Source organism: Lipotes vexillifer, unplaced genomic scaffold (genome assembly GCF_000442215.2).
Source record: "Lipotes vexillifer unplaced genomic scaffold, Lipotes_vexillifer_v1.1 scaffold207, whole genome shotgun sequence".
Taxonomy (NCBI): Eukaryota; Metazoa; Chordata; class Mammalia; order Artiodactyla; family Lipotidae; genus Lipotes; species Lipotes vexillifer.
The window spans coordinates 1,017,313-1,039,683 of record NW_006784469.1 but is presented as its reverse complement, the minus strand read 5'-3'; the positions used below and the strand labels follow the sequence as shown (position 1 = coordinate 1,039,683).

Here is a 22,371-nt window from a genome sequence, read left to right as displayed (position 1 = left end):
AAATGTGCCAAAGTAATTGGTAAGTTGGCTAAATATACAGGGTACAACATATTAGAGTTAGCTGTGGAGAAAGGCACCTGCCACCAGATACTGTGATAGTAGGACAGTTTTAAAGATACTAACTGTTAAGGAATTGGCATGTTTGTACCCCAGCAACCATGACCTACTAGTTACAACACTCACTCTAGCCTTTAGATGAAGGAGTGCGCTGGAGAATACAGGGAAGGGATCTCCATTATTTCTTCTCTCTTCTAATGACTGAGAATCTGAGGTTTAATGATGGTCAAGACTGTCTCTTGATCATCTTGACCATCTTATTCTTTTTAAGCTGCTGACCTGTGCAATGACATAAATCTGGCACTAATCATTCATTTTCTATTCTTAAGTTTAAACCAAGAGGAATAGGGTGGCATAGGGATTGAGAAGGGACAAATAATTTTTAATATGACTAGTGAATAACATTCCAACTTCTATGACATTTGGTGGCAAAGATATAGTATGAAAATTATAATTTTGGGATAAGACAGATATTATGAGTGATACAGTAATGTAAGTCTACACAAGATGGTACTCATAGTCTTAGTTTTAATTTTCTATCATAAAAAATTGACTTTTTATTCTGTTGCCGAAAAGACAAAAGCTTGACTCACGTTTCACTATTCACAAAGCTGCTAGTGTATGTTTTTGAGAGTTCTCTCACATTTCCTACAATTATAATTTTTGTGTTCCTTTTTGCAATATCAGGATGTACTGAGATATTGTGGAATATTTTGGGGCATCTTTCCTCCTTGTTCTCTTCCTATGAGGAATGATTTTATTTGTACTGTTATGTGGCTACAAAAGTTAATTACTAGGAAAATACATTCCCTCCAGATGCAAGTGTCTATATGTTTACATGGCTATTTTGAAACTATTAAAGGAAGAAACTTTACATTTTTCAGTAGGAAAAAAATTAACTCAAAAAATTTCCAGTGTTGATAGATAAAAATAAAAGATTTTTTCCCAAATACCTAGTTGCTTGAATTATAGAGATCAAAACACACATTTTGAATTTAATGCCATATAACTGGTACTCAGTTCATAAATATTTTATCAGTCGTGTAAAAGATGCGTTACAAGAACTTCAGCATCATCAATTTAAAAATACAATGAATATCCTGACACAGTTCAAAATTAAGTCTCTATTATTTTATTTTCAAATCAACTACATACAGGAACTTCTCTTAGTATAACTTGTTCACACCTCTCAATTTAGTTGAGTATTGATGAATAACAAGCAATTCTTTAGAGGCAACTGTGCCAGGTTTGAAAGAAGCCATTTTATATTACAGAAAATTATAGTTCTACAATATTTTCTTGGCATGGATTTTGCTCCTGGTTTAAAGGATTACAATTTGCTTTATATTTTGAATAGAACAAAGTTAACAGGTATTAAATATGCTCAATAAGGTAGTAGAACTGTAGTCAAAAGTGGATGCGAGGTCTCAACACATCCTTGGAAGGTCAAAAGCACATATGGAGAAAGTACATATGAGGACATATAAAGTAAGAGAGAAGAAGCCTTAGGTACAGGGGGATCTGAACTTGGCAAAACCTGGAGAGCATTTGGATTAAAGATGTCATGGTATTTGGGAATAAGAAGCATGTAAAATTTGGGTACTGAAAGTTTGTAGATGAAAATTTGTGTCAATATCAAAACTACTACACAATGAATGATCTTCCCTTAGCACTTACCTACAGGCAAAAATAAACATAAATCAAAACAATAAGTGTAGTTCTTACCTAAAGAAAGTGAACCTAGTGTCTGGAAGGAATCTCAGCAGTTGGTATGAATACCTCAGAATAAAGCCCACTGCATTATAGACTTTGAAGTTCTCTTTCAACAAGAGACTCAGCTCTCTACCTTAGCACATAGAGTAAAATATCCCAGTTAACAAGACCCAACCAGGTACTTAGAGCTTGCAGTCTTTCTATTTTCTCATTCTTAAATATAAATATACAAAGGATCACTAGCTGTATGAACAAAGTCTACAGCCCCAAAAGGGAAAACAGCATGGAAATGGACAAATTCCTTGAAAGACACAACTTAAAAAAGCTGACACACAAAGAAATAAAAATTTAACCATCCCTGTATCTATTTAAAAAAATGGATCAATTATCAAAAACTTTCTCACCAAAAAAACCCAACAATAACAAAACAAAACAAAACAAAACATAATACCCCATGCACTGATGACTTGATACCAGTCTTCACCAATTTATTTCAGAACAAAGAAAGAGAGCACCTCTCAACTTGTTTTATAAGACTAGTCTAACAGTGCTATTAACACGGGAGAAGGATTCAAAAAAAATTACAGACCGTTTCCTGCCATGAACAAAGATAAAAATCATAAACAGCATATTAGAAAACTGAATCTAGCAATCCATAAAAAGTACAAGACATCATGACCAATAGAATTTATTTCTGGAATCCCAGAGTAGTTTCACATTCCAAAAACAATGGCTGTAGTTTATCACATTCAGAGGAGAAAAATCATAGAATCACTTTAATAAATGCAGAGAAAGTATATGAATATGTTCAACACATATTCATAATAAAAACTTGAGAAACGGAACAAGGAAAAATTCCTTAATCTGATTAAGAGGATCTATAAAATGTCCTACAAGAAACATCGTACTTAATGATCAATTACTGAAAGTTTTCCACCTGAAACAGGGAATGAACCAAGGCTATCCATTATCACCACTTCTATTAAACACTGTTTTAGGGGTCCAAGTTTATGCAAAAACAATTAAAATCATAAGGATTGAAAAGAGAGAAACTTCCTCTATTTGATGACACGATTGTGTACGTTAAAATAATCCAAAATGTTTTACAAACCATTAATATTAGTAAGTGAATTTGGTGAGGACACTGGATGTGTGCTTAATGTAAAAAAAAAATCTATTTTTATATACCAGCAACAAAAAGAAAATAAAATTTGAAATGAATCCCATTTATAAAAGGATCAAAATATCAAATATCTGGGATTAAATCTAATAAAACATGTGCAGGCCCTCTGGACTGAAAACTGCAAAATATTTCTAAAAAGGCATTCAAGAAGACCTAAATAAATGAAGGGATGTAACATTTTCACGGATTAGATTACTCAATAATGTAAAAAGTTAACTGATCTATAAATTCAACACAATTCAAATCAATATCCTGGCAGGTTTTCGTAAAAAATGACAAGTTGGTTCTAAAATTTATTTGGTAAACCAAAGAACCAAAAATAGCAAAAAAAAAAAAAACACTCTGGTCTAAGAAGAATAAGGTTGGAGGATTTACACTACCAGATCCCCAATTTTTTTTATAAAACAAGTATGTTGGGTTTGTGTGTATGTGTATACACACACACACACACACACACACACACACACATATACATGTATGTATGTATATATTATATGTATATATAGGTATATATATACATATATACATTGTATGTATACATGCAGGTATATATACACATACGTATGTGTATATATATATTGAATATATACACACATACACAGTATAATCTTGTTCAATCATAAAAAGGAATGAAGTTCTGATACCTGCTACAACATGCGTGAGACTTTAAAACCTTACGCCAAGTAAAATAATCTAGACACAAAGGGACAAAGGTAGTGTGAGTCCACTTATATGAAATATCTAGAATAGGCAAATTCATAGAGACAGAAAGTAGATTAGAGGTTACTCTTTGGGGGTGTCGGGGGTAGGGATATGGGGAGTTATTACTTAATGGTTACAGAATTTCTGCTTGGGGTAACGAAAATGTTTTAGCAATAGACAATGGTAATGGTTTCACATTGTGGATATAATAAATGACAGTGAATTATAAACTTAAAATGGTTAAAATGACAGATTTTACGTTATATATATTTTACCACAATTTAAAAAGTAAATATACCAAAACCATTGATTTGTACACTTTAAAATGGGTGAATTGTATGGTATATAAATTATATCTCAATAAAGCTGTTGAAAGATGATTGTTATAAAGCCAGTGTGGTACTAGTTGAAGGACAGTGATAATCAAATGGAAGTGAATAGAGAATCCAGAACAGATTCATACATATATGTTCACTTGATTTATGATAAAGTTGCCACAGCAGTACAGTGGGAAGAAGACTGCCTTTCGATAAATACTGATGGATCAACTGATGTTGCTTTTCCTTATATATTCATACGCACTACTTGGTTTTAAAGAATAACTATGCATTACTTTGATAAGCATTTTAAAATATTAGATTTAAAAAGTATCCAAGTTAGAAAGATGAAGACTCACAAGTAAGTAAATAAATAAATAAATAGTAATAAATAAATAAAACACCTTTTGGGGAAGTTTATCATGCATTGATTAATCACTGATTAAGTCTATATTATAGGTAAGAATAAGTAATTTTGATTTATGATACTTGTTGAGCTAGACCACCTCCATCTTGCTTTAATATTGTCAGTATATACCTGAACACTAAATTAATTGCTTCATCCATTTTCCAGTCTAATTCTTTAGAATAGTTCATATAAAGTAATAGTGGTGTATATCTTGGCATTTGTTCATTAACGTATCGTCGTTCACCATCACCATTCCTTCCATCCACAACAAATCATACAGCCAAATCAAATGGTCAAGTTTAAAAAAAAATATATATATATATATAACACAAATAACAATCCACAAAACCAGCCCCTCTCCCCCACCCCAACCAATTAAGCGCAATGAAACAAAACAAATGCTTGCAACATTTAACACATGTGACAGGACAGATGGTCAATGTCTAACCTTTATCCACTGAAGATTTGTCTGCTTGAGCTTATTTTCAAGTTTACCTTGCTCTTCTGGGCTTATGGGAGAACTTACAAGCACTGTTCCTCCAGTTTCATTTAATTGTTTTAGAATTCCCTGGCGCAGGGGCAACTCTTCTGCCAGTAACTGAAAGAGACAAATGCAACAACGTTTAAAATGAATTACAGCACAATGCCAACTACTTTGTCTTTGCCTCTACTGATTAGTCTATCAAAATGAAGCAAGACTGGAGGCCCACTGGTTCCTCAAATACCAAGTTTTCTACAGAGCACAGAGCTTGGTGGACTAAAACGCCCACTCCCAAGCAAATCAGCCCATCCTAGAAAGGATCAGAATATCTTATCCCTCAGACACTTTTTTTTTTCAAGAGAAAAATGTTATGTAGTATGATGAGCTCTAAAACAATACTCCAAACAGTATCAAGAGTGTAAAAACACATCTCTCAGAAATAGAACAATCTGGACAAATTTAATCATCCTCTCAGGTATTAGGTCTCCATACTATAACATACCACTGAGTAAGAAACTGCATTATCATATTAAGAGATAACTAACTTTGAGAACCTACCAGGCACCAGGCACTGTGCTAAGCTCTTCACATATATTATCTCAGTTAACTTTTATATAATAATTCTGAGGTATATCCTATTATCTTCATCTTACATAGAATGAAACTGAGACAGAGAGGTTAAATAGCAGGTCCAAGGACACAAAAGAAGCAAGCAACAGAGCTGTGATTCAAACTTGGCCGGGTTCATTCAAGAACCCTTAATTTTGACACCTCCACATCCCTGAATTTCTCTTACTCATTTAACATCACATTAAAAGTGCCCTTTCCCACGGCCTACAAAACTACCATAGTTTTATTAACTGTCTTTTATTTATTTGTGTCATCTATAGCTGCACTGTTCAGTACGGTACCACTTGCCACATGAGGCTATTTAAATTTAAATTAATTAACAGTCATTAAAATTAAAAACTCAAGTCCTCAGTCACATCAGCTACCTTTCAAGTCCTCAAAAGGCACATACAGCTAGTGGCTACTAAAACTGATAATGTACAACATATCCATCACGACAGAAAGTTCTATTGGACAGTGCTGATCTAGACTGTCTAAGGAAAAAAGGAAATCAATGCATATTTCTTAATAAGTGAACACCACTAAACATGTCTCTTAAATAAATTATCAATTAGACGGCTATATATAACACTCAATACATTTAGGAAAGATGAATTTTCAAGAACAGACTGAGTTTATTTTTCCACGGCATAACCGTCTTCAAATGAACTATGGATCAAAAACGTTTTATATTTTGACTCTCAAATACCTAGTGCATTATCTGACATATAGTAGGTGCTCAATATTTGTTTATTGAACTAAGCAATATTTTTCTTTTCATACTTTATCCTCTGTTCAGGTACACATTTCTTATTTCACAGAAATCAGTAGTTGACATGGAGTCTAATTTGCATGTGCAGACCAACCGAATCAATGATAAAAAAGCAGTTCCATTTCCCTTTGATTGTGTGACCTTGTAAAATGAGGATAACAACAACCATTTTCAAAGTTTGATAAGATTAAATAAAATAGCAGATGTAAATACATCTAATACTTAGTATAAAATAGGGGGTGATTAAATGTTAATTTCCCTTTCCCTTTTCCCTTCCCTTCAAGAACTAAAGTAAAACAGATCCAAAAGAGTTTCTTTCCTAAAACTAAAACCATGAAAGTTCATCCATCTGCACAATCAACGCATCTCATTCTGGGTGGGGACTGGTGCATAGATAAGATAGGTATAAATTTCTCCATTTATTTTTATATATTTTAAAACAATAAAACTGAACAAATAAATGTAATAGAATTAATCGATGAGTAATAAAACTTTTGAATTTTGAGATGCTGCTAAAAAAAAAAAAAAGCATCTCAGTCAGCCAGGAGAGGTAATCAGTATTAAGCAGACAGCACAGTAGGTAGGCATGAAAAACCACTTGAATAAACTGGAAGTCTATTAAACCAGGATAGAAAGTGAGCCAACATCACCTCCCCAACACCACAGACAAAACAAACCAAAACAAAACATTGCTTCAGGCAAATCGAATGCCTTTAACTAAAGGCTGAAGTACTGAGACTGATTTGGCAATTAAGATCTTCCCTAAGAAATGGCATTCATTTCTATAAAGATTCTCCTCAGTTTTTGAAATTATCTGGAGCTGTGGAATTCTCCATTAAGTCTAAAATTAATTTTAACTTGGTTTAAAAAGTATCACCATGTATTTTACACACACAAGCACACACACATATATATCGCATACACACCTTTTAAAAAAATACATACTCACTGGGCTAAGACAAAATAAAGCTGTGAGAAAAACTAGTAAGGAACTATCAATATCCTAATGGACAGGAAATCAATGATTAAATACATTTAAAGAAACAGATTCATATACTCTTTTTTTTTTTTTTTTTTTTTCCGCCCCGCCATGTGGCTTGTGGCATCTTAATTCCCTAACCAGGGCTTGAACCCAGGCCACGGTAGTGAAAGCGCAGAGTCCTATCAACTGGGCCTCATGGGAACTGCCCCTAGATTCATAAACTCTTAATACAGGTAGGCCCTGGGAGATTTTACAAAATAAAATTACCTTGACTTCCTCAAGTTTTTCTTTTAGTTGCTGCTCATTTTCAGGTTCAAGTGGAATACTAGTAAAGTTATCTGCTTCTTCCAACCATAAAACAAATTCATTTAAATCTCTTTGAAATTCTGACAAGATATCCTTTTGTTCTTCTAGCCTGGAGAGAGAAGAATAAAACTGTTATCCACAACATATTTCTCAAACTTTCTTTTCTTATTTAGGAAAACTTTAAAAAATTGCACTTTCAACAAAATAAGCCATTTTTAAGATGTTAACAATATAATATTTTTAAAGAAAATTTATTCACAGAGAAATTTCAATACCTCAAAAATCTGTAAAAGGTGAGATTAAAATTGGTCAAGAAAAAAATTCTAATTTTAAAATTCCAACGTTATCTTATTAAACTAGAGCAGTGTTTCTCAACCTCAGCACTACTGACATTTAGGATTAAATAACCCTTAGTTGTGAACGGGCTGTTCCGGGCATGGCAGGAAGTTTAGCAGTATCCTTGGCCTTTCCCCACTGTACGCCAGTAGGCTTCCCCCAGTTTTGACAACCAAAAATGTCTTGAGGCATAGTCAAATATCACCTGGGGGGCAAAACTGCCCCTGGTTGAGAACAACTTCACTAGAGTAAGTATCTAAAATGAAGTTGCATGTTTTAAAATGTTTAAATAAAATACATCTTTATGGGGCTTCCCTGGTGGCACAGTGGTTGAGAATCTGGCTGCCAATGCAGGGGACATGGGTTCGAGCCCTGGTCCAGGAAGATCCCACATGCCGCAGCGCAACTAAGCCCGTGCGCCACAACTGAGCCCATGTGCCACAACTACTGAAGTGTGCCCTAGAGCCCGTGCTCTGCAACAAGAGAAGCCACCACAATGAGAAGCCCGTTCACCACAAGGAAGAGTAGCCCCCGCTCGCCGCAACTAGAGAAAGCCTGCGTGCAACAACAAAGACCCAACACAGCCAAAAATAAATAAATTAATTAATTAAAAATATATATATGTCTTTATGGAAAATTGTAAGGTAGAAGTAAAAGCAAGAGAATTAAATGAAAACACTAAATTACTGCATGTTAAAATGTTTTCCAAATTATGACTCATAATCCTTTTGGAGAAAAGAGGGAAACTGATTTAAAATACTTAACATATGTTGTACTAGTGGAAGTTTTTAATTATAAAAACACATACACTGTATGTTACTCAATTAGCCATAAATTTATTCTTACATATTGAATCATAACACAGCTGAGCAAAATGAGCTGCGCTTAAAATAATTTACATTTTTTTGTTTTGTTGTCTTTTGGGAACTATATATCTCTGGTATGTAAGTTTTTAATTGAAGTATAATATACATATAGGAAAGCATACATATAACTATACAGCTCAATATAGTTTTAAAAAATGGATACACCAAATAACCAGAAAAGGAACAGAATGTTATCGGAAGCTCAGAGGCCCACTCTTGACCCTTACAGTCACTACCTCCAAGTGTACAGTAACCAGTCAACTTTGATTATTTTGCCTGTATGAACGTTATGTATATGGAATCATATAGTCTTTCACTCAACATAATGTTTACAATCATCATTCGGGTTGTGTGTAGTTATCTTCCTCCCTGTATAGTACTAAATTGTATAAATATATAATATATCTCTGTTGGTGGACATTTGAGTCGTTTCCATTTGGGGGCTGTTAGGCTAATTTTTTTTTTTTTTTTTTGCTTCAACTTAACACATATTTATTGAGGGCTCATTTACTTCCAGTGACTCAACTGGGCATTTGAATCAAAGATAAATGTATTATGTACCTTGCCTCGAGAATCTCACAGTCCATGAGAGGGAAGAAGCATGTAAATCTAGGACTATGACGGAATATTGTACAGCATAAGTTATTTCTGGGGCAGGGCATAGGAGATGTCCCAGAGAAGATAATGGTCTACCTGGGTCTTGAAGCATGAGAAGAGATATTATTCACAGCCTGTGCAAAGATAGGGCATTGAGAGACCTACAGTTACACTAATTCCCCAAACCATATCTGGTTATTGGATTTGTACTGGTCTATCCTCAGTTTAGTTCTTTGCTGGGAGCTTGTCCAAAGTCTACCTGGGGCACATGAGAAGACATTCTCTTCTCTATTCTCAAAACAGTAGATCCTATAAAAACCCAAGTCATATATGGGATCCTGTGAAAACTCAAGTCATATTATATCACCGTTGCACTCAAAACTCCTCTGTTGCTTCCCAATTCATTCACATAAAAAGCCAAAGTCATTACAGCACTCTATGAGGGTCTAGATTTGTTCTGTTCAATATACTAGACACCTTCACATGTGGCTACTGAACACTTGAAATGATGTAAGGGGAATTGGGGTGGGCTGTAAGTGTAAAATGCACACCAGATTTCAAAGACTTAGTACAAAAAAAATCATCTCTGTACCTTCTACTCAGTTTTGCTGTGAACCTAAAACTGCTATAAAAAATAAAACTATTCCGGGGGAAGGGTGGGGGGGAGGGGTAGATTGGGAGTTCGGGATTGACATGTACACACCGCTGTATTTAAAATAGATAACCAACAAGGACCTACTGTAAAAAAAAAAAAATATTAGGACATTCACAGAAAGACAGACAAGATGAAAAGGCAGAGGGCTATATACCAGATGAAGGAACAAGATAAAACCGCAGAAAAACAACCAAATGAAGTGGAGATAGGCAACCTTCCAGAAAAAGAATTCAGAATAACGATAGTGAAGATGATCCAGGATCTCGGAAAAAGAATGGAGGCAAAGATCAAGAAGATGCAAGAAATCTGTAACAAAGACCTAGAAGAATTAAAGAACAAGCAAACAGAGATGAACAATGTACTAACTGAAATGAAAACTACACTAGAAGGAATCAATAGCAGAATAACTGAGGAAGAAGAACGGATAAGTGACCTGGAAGACAGAATGGTGGAATTCACTGCTGCGGAACAGACTAAAGAAAAATGAATGAAAAGAAATGAAGACAGCCTAAGAGACCTCTGGGACAACATTAAAAGCAACAACATTGGCATTATAGGGGTCCCAGAAGGAGAAGAGAGAGAGAAAGGACCTGAGAAAACATCTGAAGAGATTACAGTTGAAAATGTCCCACATGGGAAAGGAAACAGCCACCCAAGTCCAGGAAGCACAGCGAGTCCCATACAGGATAAACCCAAGGAGAAACGTGTGGAGACACAGAGTAATCAAATTGGCAAAAATTAAAGACAAAGAAAAATTACTGAAAGCAGCAAGGGGAAAAAAGGCAAATAACATACAAGGGAGCTCCCATAAGGTTAACAGCTGATTTCTCAGCAGAAACTGTACAAGCCAGAAGGGAGTGGCATGACATATTTAAAGTGATGAAAGGGAAGAACCTACAACCAAGATTACTCTAGCCGGGAAGGATCTCATTCAGATTCAATGGAGAAATCAAAAGCTTTACAGATAAGCAAAAGCTAAGAGAATTCAGCACCAGCAAACCAGCTCTACAACAATTGCTAAAGGAACTTCTCTAAGTGGGAACCACAAAAGAAGAAAAGGACCTACAAAAACAAACCCAAAACAATGAAGAAAATGGTCAGAGGAACACACATATCAATAATTACCTTAAATGTGAATGGATTAAATGCTCCAGCCAAAAGACACAGGCTCACTGAATGGATACAAATACAAGACCCATATATATGCTGTCTATAAGAGACCCACTTCAGACCTAGGGACACATACAGACTGAAAGTGAGGGGATGGAAAAGATAATCCATGCAAATGGAAATTAAAAGAAAGCTGGAGTAGCCATACTCATATCAGATAAAATAGACTTTAAAATAAAGAATGTTACAAGAGACAAGGAAGATCACTACATAAAGATCAAGGGATCAGTCCAAGAAGAAGATATGACAATTATAAATATATATGCACCCAACATAGGAGCACCTAAACACGTAAGGCAACTGCTAACAGCTATAAAAGAGGAAATGGACAGTAACACAATAATAGTGGAGGACTTTAACACCTCACTTACACCAATGGACAGATCATCCAAACAGAAAATTGATAAGGAAACACAAGCTTTAAATGACACAACAGACCAGATCGATTTAATTGATATTTATAGGACATTCCATCCAGAAGCAGCAGATTACACTTTCTTCTCAAGTGCACACAGAACATTGTCCAGGATAGATCACATCTTGGGTGACAAATCAAGCCTCAGTAAATTTAAGAAAACTGAAATCATATCAAGCATCTTTTCTGACCACAACGCTATGAGATTAGAAATCAATTACAGGGAAAGAAATGTAGAGAACACAAACACATGGAGGATAAACAATACGTTACTAAATAACCAAGAGATCACTGAAGAAACCAAAGAGGAACTCAAAAAAACACCTACAGACAAATGAAAGACAATGAAAACACTACTATCCAAAACCTATGGGATGCAGCAAATGCAGTTCTAAGAGGGAAGTTTATAGCTATACAAGCCTACCTCAAGAAACATGAAAAATCTCAAATGAACAATCTAACCTTACAACTAAAGGAACTAGAGAAAGAAGAACAAACAAAACCCAAAGTTAGCAGAAGGAAAGAAATCATAAAGAGCAGAAATAAATGAAATAGAAACAAAGGAAACAATAGCAAAGATCAATAAAACTAAAAGCTGGTTATTTGAGAACATAAACAAAACTGATGATAAACCATTAGCCAGACTCATCAAGAAAAAGAGGGAGAGGACTAAAATCAGAAAAATTAGAAATGAAAAAGGAGAAGTTACAAAGGACACCACAGAAATACAAAGCATCCTAAGAGAGTACTATAAGCAACTCTATGCCAATAAAATGGACAACCTGGAAGAAATGGACAAATTCTTAGAAAGGTATAAGCTTCCAAGACTGAACCAGGAAGAAACAGAAAACAGGAACAGCCCAATCACAAGTAATGAAATTGAAACTGTGATTAAAAATCGTCCAACAAACAAAAGTCCAGGACCACATGGCTTCACAGGTGAATTATATCAAACATTTAGAGAAGAGCTAACACCCATCCTTCTCAAGCTCTTCCAAAAAATTGCAGAGGAAGGAACACTCCCAAACTCATTCTACGGGGCCACCATCACCCTGATACCAAAACCAGACAAGATACCACAAAAAAAGAAAATTACAGACCAATATCACTCATGAATATAGATGCAAAAGTTCTCAACAAAATAGTAGCAAACAGAATCCAAAAACACATTAAAAGGATCACACACCACGATCGGGTGGGATTTATCACAGGGATGGAAGGATTCTTCAATATACGCAAATCAATCAATGTGATACATCATATTAACAAACTGAAGAATAAAAACCATATGATCATCTCAATAGATGCAGAGAAAGGTTTTGACAAAGTTCATCACCCATTTATGATAAAGACTCTCCAGAAAGTGGGCATAGAGGGAACCTACCTCAACATAATAAAGGCCATACACGACAAACCCACAGCGAACATCATTCTCAATAATGAAAAACTGAGAGCATTTCCTTTAAGATCAGGAAGAAGGCAAGGATGTCCACTCTCACCACTATTAATCAGCATAGTTTTGGAAGTCCTAGCCACGGCAGTCAGAGAAGGAAAAGAAATAAAAGAATACAAATTGGAAAAGAAGAAATAAAACTGTCAATGTTTGTAGATGACATGACACCGTACATATAGAATCCGAAAGATGCCACTAGAAAACTACTAGAGCTAATCAATGAATTTGGTAAAGTTGCAGGATAGAAAATTAATGCACAGAAATCTGTGGCATTCCTATACACTAATGATGAAAAATCTCAAAGAGAAATTAAGGAAACGTTCTCATTTACCATTGCAACAAAAAGAATAAAATACCTAGGAATAAACCTATCTAGGGAGACAAAAGACCTGTATGCAGAAAACTATAAGACGACGATGAAAAAAATTAAAGATGATACAAACAGTTGGAGAGTATACCATGTTCTTAGATTGGAAGAATCAATATTGTGAAAATGACTATACTACCCAAAACAATCTACAGATTCAACGTAATGCCTATCAAATTACCAATGGCATTTTTTACAGAACTAGAACAAAAAAATCTTAAAATCTGTATGGAGACACAAAAGACCCCGAATAGCCAAAGCAGTCTTGAGGGAAAGAAACGGAGCTGGAAGAATCAGACTCCCTGACTTCAGACTATAGCACAAAACTGCAGTAATCAAGACAATATGGTACTGGCACAAAAACAGAAATATAGATCAATGGATAAGGATAGAGAGCCCAGAGATAAACCCACACACCTATGGTCAACTAATCTATGACAACAGAGGCAAGGATATACAATCAGAAAAGACAGTGGCTTCAATAAGTCATGCTGGGACAACTGGACAGCTACATGTAAAAGAAGGAAATTAGAACACTCCCTAACACCATACACAAAAATAAACTCAAAGTGGATTAGAGACCTAAATGTAAGACCAGACACTATAAAACTCTTAGAGGAAAACGTGGGAAGAACACTCTGTGACATAAATCACAGCAAGATCTCTTTTGATCCACCTCCTAGAGTAATAGAAATAGAAGCAGAAATAAACAAATGGGACCTAATGAAACTTAAAAGCTTTTGCAAAGCAAAGGAAACTACGAACAAGAGGAAAAGATAACCCTCAGAATGGGAGAAAATATTTGCAAACGAATCAATGGCCAAAGGATTAATCTCTAAAACATATAAACAGCTCAAGCAGCTCAATATTAAAAAAACAAACAACCCAACCCAAAAATGTGCGGAAGACCTAGTCATTTCCCCAAAGAAGACATACAGATGGCCAAGAAGCACATGAAAAGCTGCTCAACATCACTAATTATTAGAGAAATGCAAATCAAAACTACACTTAGGTATCACCTCACACCAGTTAGAATGGGCATCATCAGAAAATCTACAAACAACAAATGCTGGAGAGGGTGTGGAGAAAAGGGAACCCTCTTGCCCTGTTGGTGGGAAAGTAAATTGATACAGCCACTATGGAGAACAGTATGGAGGTTCCTTAAAAAACTAAAAATAGAATTACTATATGACCCAGCAATGCCACTCCTGGGCAAATACCCAGAGAAAGTCGTAATTCAAAAGGACACATGCACCCCAGTGTTCACTGCAGCACTATTTACGATAGCCAGGTCATGGAAGCAATCTGAAGGCCCATCGACAGACGACTGGATAAAGAAGATGTGGTACATGTATACAATGGAATATTACTCAGCCATAAGAAGGAACGAAATTGGGTCACTGTAGAGACGTGGATGAATCTAGAGACTGTCACAGAGTGTGAAGTAAGTCAGAAAGAGAAAAACAAGTATCGTATATTAACGCATATATGTGGAACCTAGAAAAATGGTACAGATGAACCAGTTTGCAGGGCAGCAATTGAGATACAGATGTAGGGAACAAACATATGGACACCAAGGGAGGAAGTGGTGGGCTGGGTCATGGTGGTGTGATGAACTGGGAGATTGGGATTGACATATATACACTAATATGTATAAAATGGATGACTAATAACCTACTGTATAAAAAATAAATAAAATTCAAAAATTCAAAAAAATAAACCATCTCATTAGTATATTTAATATCACGTACACGTCAACATGATATTATTTCTAATATACTGGGTTAAATAAAATATATTCATTTCACCTGTTTCTACCCTTTCTTAGATGTGGCAATTAGAAAATTTAAAATTACATACGAGGCTCACCTTAGTTTTCTATTAAAAAGCACTGATCTATCAAATCTGCTGACCCCCTTTCTCTTTACTTCTCTGACCTCATTTCCATCTACTCTCCCTTCCTCTTATCCTTCTTGAGACCCAGTTGCTGTGTTCGTGAAATACACTAGATGCATCCCCGCTTCTAAGCTTTTGTACTTGCTGGTTTTTTCTGCCTAGAATGACCTTCCCTCACAAATCAAACATGGCTGGTTCCCTCACCTCCTGCAGGTCTTTCTTGATGACCCTACTTAAAATCACACCTCCCCGCTCAAATTTCTGCTCCTTCTCCCTGGTTTATCTTTCTCTTTAGTTCTTAAAACTAACGTATACTATAGTTGGGTTATTTTGTATATTGTCTATATCACACACAGGAAATTAAGCTTTCTGAGGGCAAAGATTTTGTCTGTTTTATTTACTACTGTTACCTTTTCTCCTGAAACAATGCCTGGCACAGAATAGATGCTAAATAAGTAAGTGTCGCGTGAATGAATGAATTCTGCCTTCATTCTTTTCAATCTTGTGTTCCTGTTTTAAAAGACCCTTTCTCGTTCTTTGCAATATTCATTCTAAAACATGATCTAATTTACTCACCTATGTGCACTACAGTATTCCGCCAAATGAAAGACACCTTCAGTTGCAAGTCATTATAGTACCATTGTAAGTACTACCAGGATGTGAGTTCGAGTGGGCAATGGTGCTGATTACACGGTGACACTTATTACTTAGAGGTTTTATTTTATTAAGAGATTGTTCTTTTAGGTTTATGTATATTTTTGTCTTATGTTCCTCTTGAATATGCATAAATAGTAAAATACAAATGAAAAAATTGGTGCGGTATTCTTAAAACTTCCTCATATTTAGAGTCTGAGTCTCCTATAGCACTTTTCCCTTTAAAGTAACTGATGTCTGTCTTTTTCCCTATACAAGGTCATCTTCTGTGATATCGAGAGTACTGGCAATGTAGCACTTCTTAACAGGGCTCTACTACTGCTTCTTGGATTTTCTTCTAAATCACATGTGTCCTGGCCAGCAGAAATTGTAAAACCAATCTGGATTTCAGTGATATTAATGTGATAAAATGTGCCACTTAGAATGAAATTTGGTTAGTTTGCATAGCCTCCCACCACTGATGTAATGACTTAGGTTCTTTTGGCTGCTACCAAATTGCTGGTTGTTTCAGGATTAAAAAAATAAAGATTCATAATGTAATGACAGTTTACTGTTACCTTTAGTTTATAATTATGAATGAATATTATCATCGGCATCATCTGCCTGATGCTTGAGCTTATTTTCTGTTAATAGAGTCATTAAAGGTTTGGCATTAATTTCCACGGGAACTAGGGTATGATTATATGAGTTTTTGCCAAAAACAAATACTTTGGCTCTTTCTGTAAAGTAAGGATGCCTACATCAATGTCTAATGTTGACATTAATGGTTATTGAAGTATTTGAGATTTAGGGAGGAAGGGTCAAAAGAGGAATCCGGTGAAGTGGCTTGAGGCAGGGTTATGAAGTGGCTAGAGTGTTTTGCTTTAACCTCTAGGTGATGAACTACTCCAGTTTTTTGAGTAGAGAAATATTTATTTCATCCACTCACTCCGGCTACTCTGTGGAGAATGGATGTGGGCAAGGGAGGTATGACGAGAGCCCTGAGTTCTAAAGGGCAGGTTCAAATGGCTGCTAATCAGAGACAAAGGAGGAGCAGTCAAGAAACAATAGTGCAGCCTTGGGGGCAGGGTCCTGATTGCCCCTCAAGGGATACACATAACAATATCTTTGAGCTCTTCTGCAGAACTAAAATCCCCACCAAATGGAAGATGTTAACTACTTGATGAAGCATTCTTCATTCCAGAGAAAAGCACAGTTGGCCCATCATCACCTGACCCCAGAAGATCTCTGGATTGAAGGAACGCAGGCTCTGCAGGCACCCTGCTCCTTATCAGCAACCCCGCCCCCTTGACTGTATAACTCCTCACAACCCCCACCCCTGCCCCGAGTTGGGACACACAGTTGTGAGGACATTAGCCCGCTGTGGCCTCCTTGGCCTGGCAAAGCAATAAAGCTATTCTTTTCTACTTCACCCAAAACCCTGTCTCTGAGATTCAATTCACTGTCAGGGTACAGAGGCCGGCTTCAGCTTCAGAATCAACTATGAGACAATTGAGACCAAGGTGATAGGCAAGGTGATAAAGTAATGAAGGTCCAAATCATGAAGATGTAGCCAGGGAACAGGAAAAGACAGGATGTTTAAAATGTAGGAGATTCAACAGAACTTGCGCATAAAAGGAGAGAGATTAGCATTAGTAGCTAACAATTAAGCACTTTCTATATGCAGCCACTGAATCGAGTACCAAGTTGTCACATTACTATTGTGAGATGGGTACTTGTCTTTCCTCATCTACAGATGAAAGAAAATGAGGCTTAGTATTCTCCCCAAGATCAAAGAGCTAATAAGTGGTCAATCCAGCATTCAGTCCTGGGTCACCTAGGTCCAGAGTCTGTGCTCTTCACCTGTTCAACCTATTACACCTGGTCTAGGAGTGACCCCACCGTATCTGGCTGAACAGACAGCATTTACTCCAGCTGGGAGCACATTTAATTGTATCAGATATTTAAGGGAAATTACTAGTTTCAAAAATAGAGAGATCTTGAGCTCAGGGGAGAGAGGAGGGCTGGAAATATGGAATTCAGAGTCATCAGCAATGAGTTGGAGGATAAAACATAGTAAACTAGCATTTGAACTAATAATGTACACTTCACATTTGGCATCTTCTGAGTCCATTCTTTCTTCACTTCTAGGTTAATGATAGACAGTTCTCCCACCTGCTTATTTAAATTGAAAAAAATAAAAGAAGAAAAAGCCCATTTCACAGTTATTCATTGATTTCCTATGTACAGGTAACCTGTGGCTCCTGCCCGTCCCTCACCCTCCCTCTTTGACGTGGAAAGCCAAAGGAATGCCTCGGGTGTTCCTCTGGCCCCTGCAAAGGCTACACAGATCTGTGAAGGAGTTCTTCAGCTCAAGAAATATTCAGCTGAAGGAGAACATGGTTTTCCCTCCCTACAGTCTTCATACTGTTTTTTTTTTTAGTGATTATCCTGAAGCCCCTACCTTTGACTTCAGAGAGATGTAAGGGGTGATGTAAGGTGGGTAGCCACCCCCACCATAGACACTGCACTCCCCACAAAGCTAACTACCCCATCTCACCTGAGTCCTCTTAACATTGATCTGGACAGGGGGTACCGAGGAGGTTGGAAATCACTGACAGTAGACATACTACTACTGCTACTTCTCAGCAAACCTTAGGGGGAAGTGGCTGGTCTCAGCTGCTGGCAGCTTGCTTTAGAATGTGGGATAGCACCGTTTTTCCTCAGACTCTGGACTGAGAAGCAATTCTGGAAGAGGAACAATCCCACTATGGACATCTTTCATTCGTTTAGCAGTTCTAAGCCAGTTCAAATCCTCGAGTCTAGGTTTCAAGGGTATTTGTCAGTCTACCTCATCTTTCTCTCTTTTCTACTCTCTTTGCAAATCTTTGTCTCCTTTAGTTTTTGGTATTTTGCAGATACACCACAGATCTTTGGGACAGCAATACACTACTTCAACCACTGCAGCTTGAAAGTATGTCTAATTCCTGGTAGGTTAAACCCCTCTCTTACCTTAGCTATACTAATTTATGTACTACGAAGTATCATTTGGTCAAATGACAAAATAAATCTCATTGGGGACTTTGGTAGGGATTCCATTAAATCAATAAATTAATTTGTGTAGAACTACTGTCTTTCCAGCATAAATCTGCTAAATTTTCTATGTTTACAGTGTATTTGGACACTGAGAGTATCTGGGACTCATCTGTGCACTATAAATAATTATGTTTTCTATTAACCTTCAGCATCAGTTTGAAAGGCAGTGACTTGCATATGATTATATGGATATTAACTGTATACTAATTTGGAAAAGTCTTAAGAACTTCCAGATAGAATAAATCATCACTTAAAAAGTAAAAGCTTTGGCTAAGCTATTTGCTATAATCTTTCTTCTCACACAATGTTTGTAGAAAACTTTTTGTTGATGATTTAATTTCTTAAAGAGTACAGCATCTTCTTTTTAGATATGAAAACATTTGGTAGTCATTTCTTGTCTAGGTTTTTTATACTTTGAAATATAAAAAAAGATGGCGCCCAAATCCCACCGGGACCCTGTTATAATCTGCTCTTTCAAGTGCATGTGTTTTCTGAAATTTCAAAAGCCTTGAAGTTTTAAAAGCTGCAATTTGAATTTATGTATTCAGATGACTGCAGAAAAGCTAAGGAACGCAGTTTGCATTTCCAGGCTTGTCTCTTGACAGAACCGTTTAAACGTGCTTTATATTGGCATTCATCACATGAAGTGTTATTTCTTTGTTTACCTACTCGCTTAATGCTTATGGTAGGATTTATTCAGGCATGTGGTAGTAATAATAATGAATGGGATATTTAACATCACCCATCTGCAATTAAGTGCTAAATATTTTACTTTTAGAGGCATTTCAATACATTTAGCTCCTTTTTTTTTTTTTTTTTTTTTTAAAGAATGGCTTCTGTTTGAAATATTGGCTCTGTAGCCATTTACATTATAAATGCTCTTAATGCAATTGAAGGAAGCACATATTATGATGGGGAGAGATTTGCATACTCAGAAAGGAAGAGTTACCGATGTGTTGCTAAATTCAATGAACTTAACATTAATTCTAAATGAACATTTTCTGTGGGGCTGCTCTTATGGTAAGAGGTAAAGACTGCCAAATCACGTGACATGATTTTAGAAGAGGAGGGTCTACCTAGTGTTTCAGGCCAAATGCTAGGTATTTTCACATTTGAATCTCTTTTAACGCTCAATACATCATGTGTATTGTCTCCCTAATATTCCCAATGAAGAAATTGAAGCCCAGAGATTTATATACCATATATATCCAAGTATAACGTGACTCTCTATCCTATTTTCCAAGTGAGAAGTTCCTCTCTAAGTTTCTGATCAAATGTTAACACAGAAACTTTGGAAAACGTAGATAGAATCATCACCCATCTACATATAATGCTTAATTCAATAATTTGATGGTGCATACTAATTTAAAATCATATAACATATTACATTAGAAAGACCACTAATTTAAACTTATATAACATTAGAAAGATCACACTTCCTCATTCATAGTTTATGCAACAATTATGGCAACATTCTTCACACGCATCTTCAACACTGGATCTGTCATTCTGATGGATGCACTTTTTGAGTTATCTAATTCAGTTTTCTAAACAGTGTCATCTTCACTTACACCTATGTGGCTTGAGGTACAGTACTGCTGAAGCCACGTGTAATGTTCTACTGGAAATTTTATTCCAAGCCACAAACACACATTTACGTACAGAAGACAGTTTTATGTTATGTAAAGACAGTTTTTCTTTTCTCTGTGCCATATGTCCATGAGCTACACGATGCAACCACTTACTGAGTTGCTTTTAAAATAATCTTTCCAGAGTTTGTTTACAATGGCATTCAACTCATGAACTTGTGATGTCATACCACCAAAGTTAATCACTACTTCTGTTAAACTTGTTTTCTTCCTGTATCAAGTGACTGCTACAGGCCACCAAAATAAGCATAAACTGAGATTATGCCATGTCTTTCCCAGACAGTACTTTGCTGTTTTGCGCAAAATAAAACAAGTGAGTGTCTTATAATTTGAGAAACTCTAGAAAGATTCAAATATTAAAGGTGTCTCTTATGGAAAAAAAAAAACATTCATGCTTAGGCACACATAGTAACTTCTCCAAATCATACTGTCTAGAGGGCATTGTTAACATCAGAACCCAGGCATCAACTCGATTTTTAAACCAATATACCTCCCAAATCTGGTTAGTAAACAAGTCACACAATCAGACATTCATTCATTTTGCCTAGTTTGTTCTTTATAAAAATGAAGTGCAACTGAGAGGCATAACATATCAAGGTTCCTCAGGCATTTACTCCTCAATATTAAGGAAAACATTAGCAACTTGTGGGTAGATGTGAAGAATGAGAAGGGGAATCATGGAGCTTAGCGGTGAGAGTTCCTGAAAGGAAAAAAAAAAGTTCAAACCTAAGCCTTGAAAGTTATCAGTTGAGTGTGTGAACCTGGGCAAGTTACTTAACCTCTATAGGCCTCAATTTCCTCATCTTAAAATGGGGACAATAAACACTTCATATTGTGGTTGTTTGGATTAAATTTACTTTCAGAAACTCCAGTTTTAGCCTACTGCTTTCACTAATGGTATTCAACAAATGATAGAGAAAATATAGAAAGAGTTTTGTCTTTCTTTTTGTTTAAAAAGGAGACTCTGGATACTGAACTGCTATTTCTATCTCAGAATTTTGCCTAAGCCAACATACCTATATACATAAAAGTATTTATAAAGCATGTACGAGGAGGACTCATATAAAGCATGTATCAGGAGGACTATGTGAAATTGAGCTTTTTGATGAGCCAGTTGACAGCTCTATTTCTTTCTTCTGACAAGCCTCCTTGACAAATTTTTTTGGGGAAAGACAATTAGAGTCAAAATGCTAATCTACGAGTAAATGTGCCACCAGATGAGACTACTTCTAGGCAAGGTAAACGTATGGTTACAATGCAACAAAACACCTTTCAAAGGTCTACTAGTGTCCAGTGATATGGCGGTGACTGTAGGTAACAATCTTTGCCCTGATGAAGCTTACATTCCAGACAATAAACAAGATAAAGAAGTGAAAAATATCGATTGTGGCAAAGCGGTAAGTGCTACAGAGGGAAAAAATGAAGCTGGAAGAAAGGGAATATTGAGTGGAGCTGGAGGGTGGCTGCAGTTTTGTAAAGGGTGATCAGAGAAGGCTTCATTGAGAAGGGGTATTTGAGTAAAATCGTAATGGTATAGACTGGCTGGCTGCTCATCAAAAAACTTTATTCTCTTCTTTTAACTATGAAGCTAGTTGTCATGTCACATTCTCTCTGGCCATTAGGTGTGACTACATAACTGAATTCTAGCCAATGGAATATACACAAAAGTGATTCTCACCGATTCCAGGCCTGGCTCTTAACCTCACC

The 22,371-nt window shown here is 36.1% G+C and overlaps 1 protein-coding gene across 1 annotated transcript in view; it reads right to left on the bottom strand.

The window, feature by feature from the left end:
• Positions 1 to 22,371, bottom strand: part of DMD (dystrophin) — a 1,809,438-nt gene that overhangs the window by 846,761 nt on the left and 940,306 nt on the right. Inside the window, exons 44-45 of the mRNA XM_007456856.1 lie at positions 7,493 to 7,640; positions 4,830 to 4,979 (exon numbers count right to left, since the gene is read on the bottom strand). Coding sequence (XP_007456918.1) covers positions 4,830 to 4,979; positions 7,493 to 7,640 — 298 coding nt within the window. The remainder of the gene's footprint in view (positions 1 to 4,829; positions 4,980 to 7,492; positions 7,641 to 22,371) is intronic.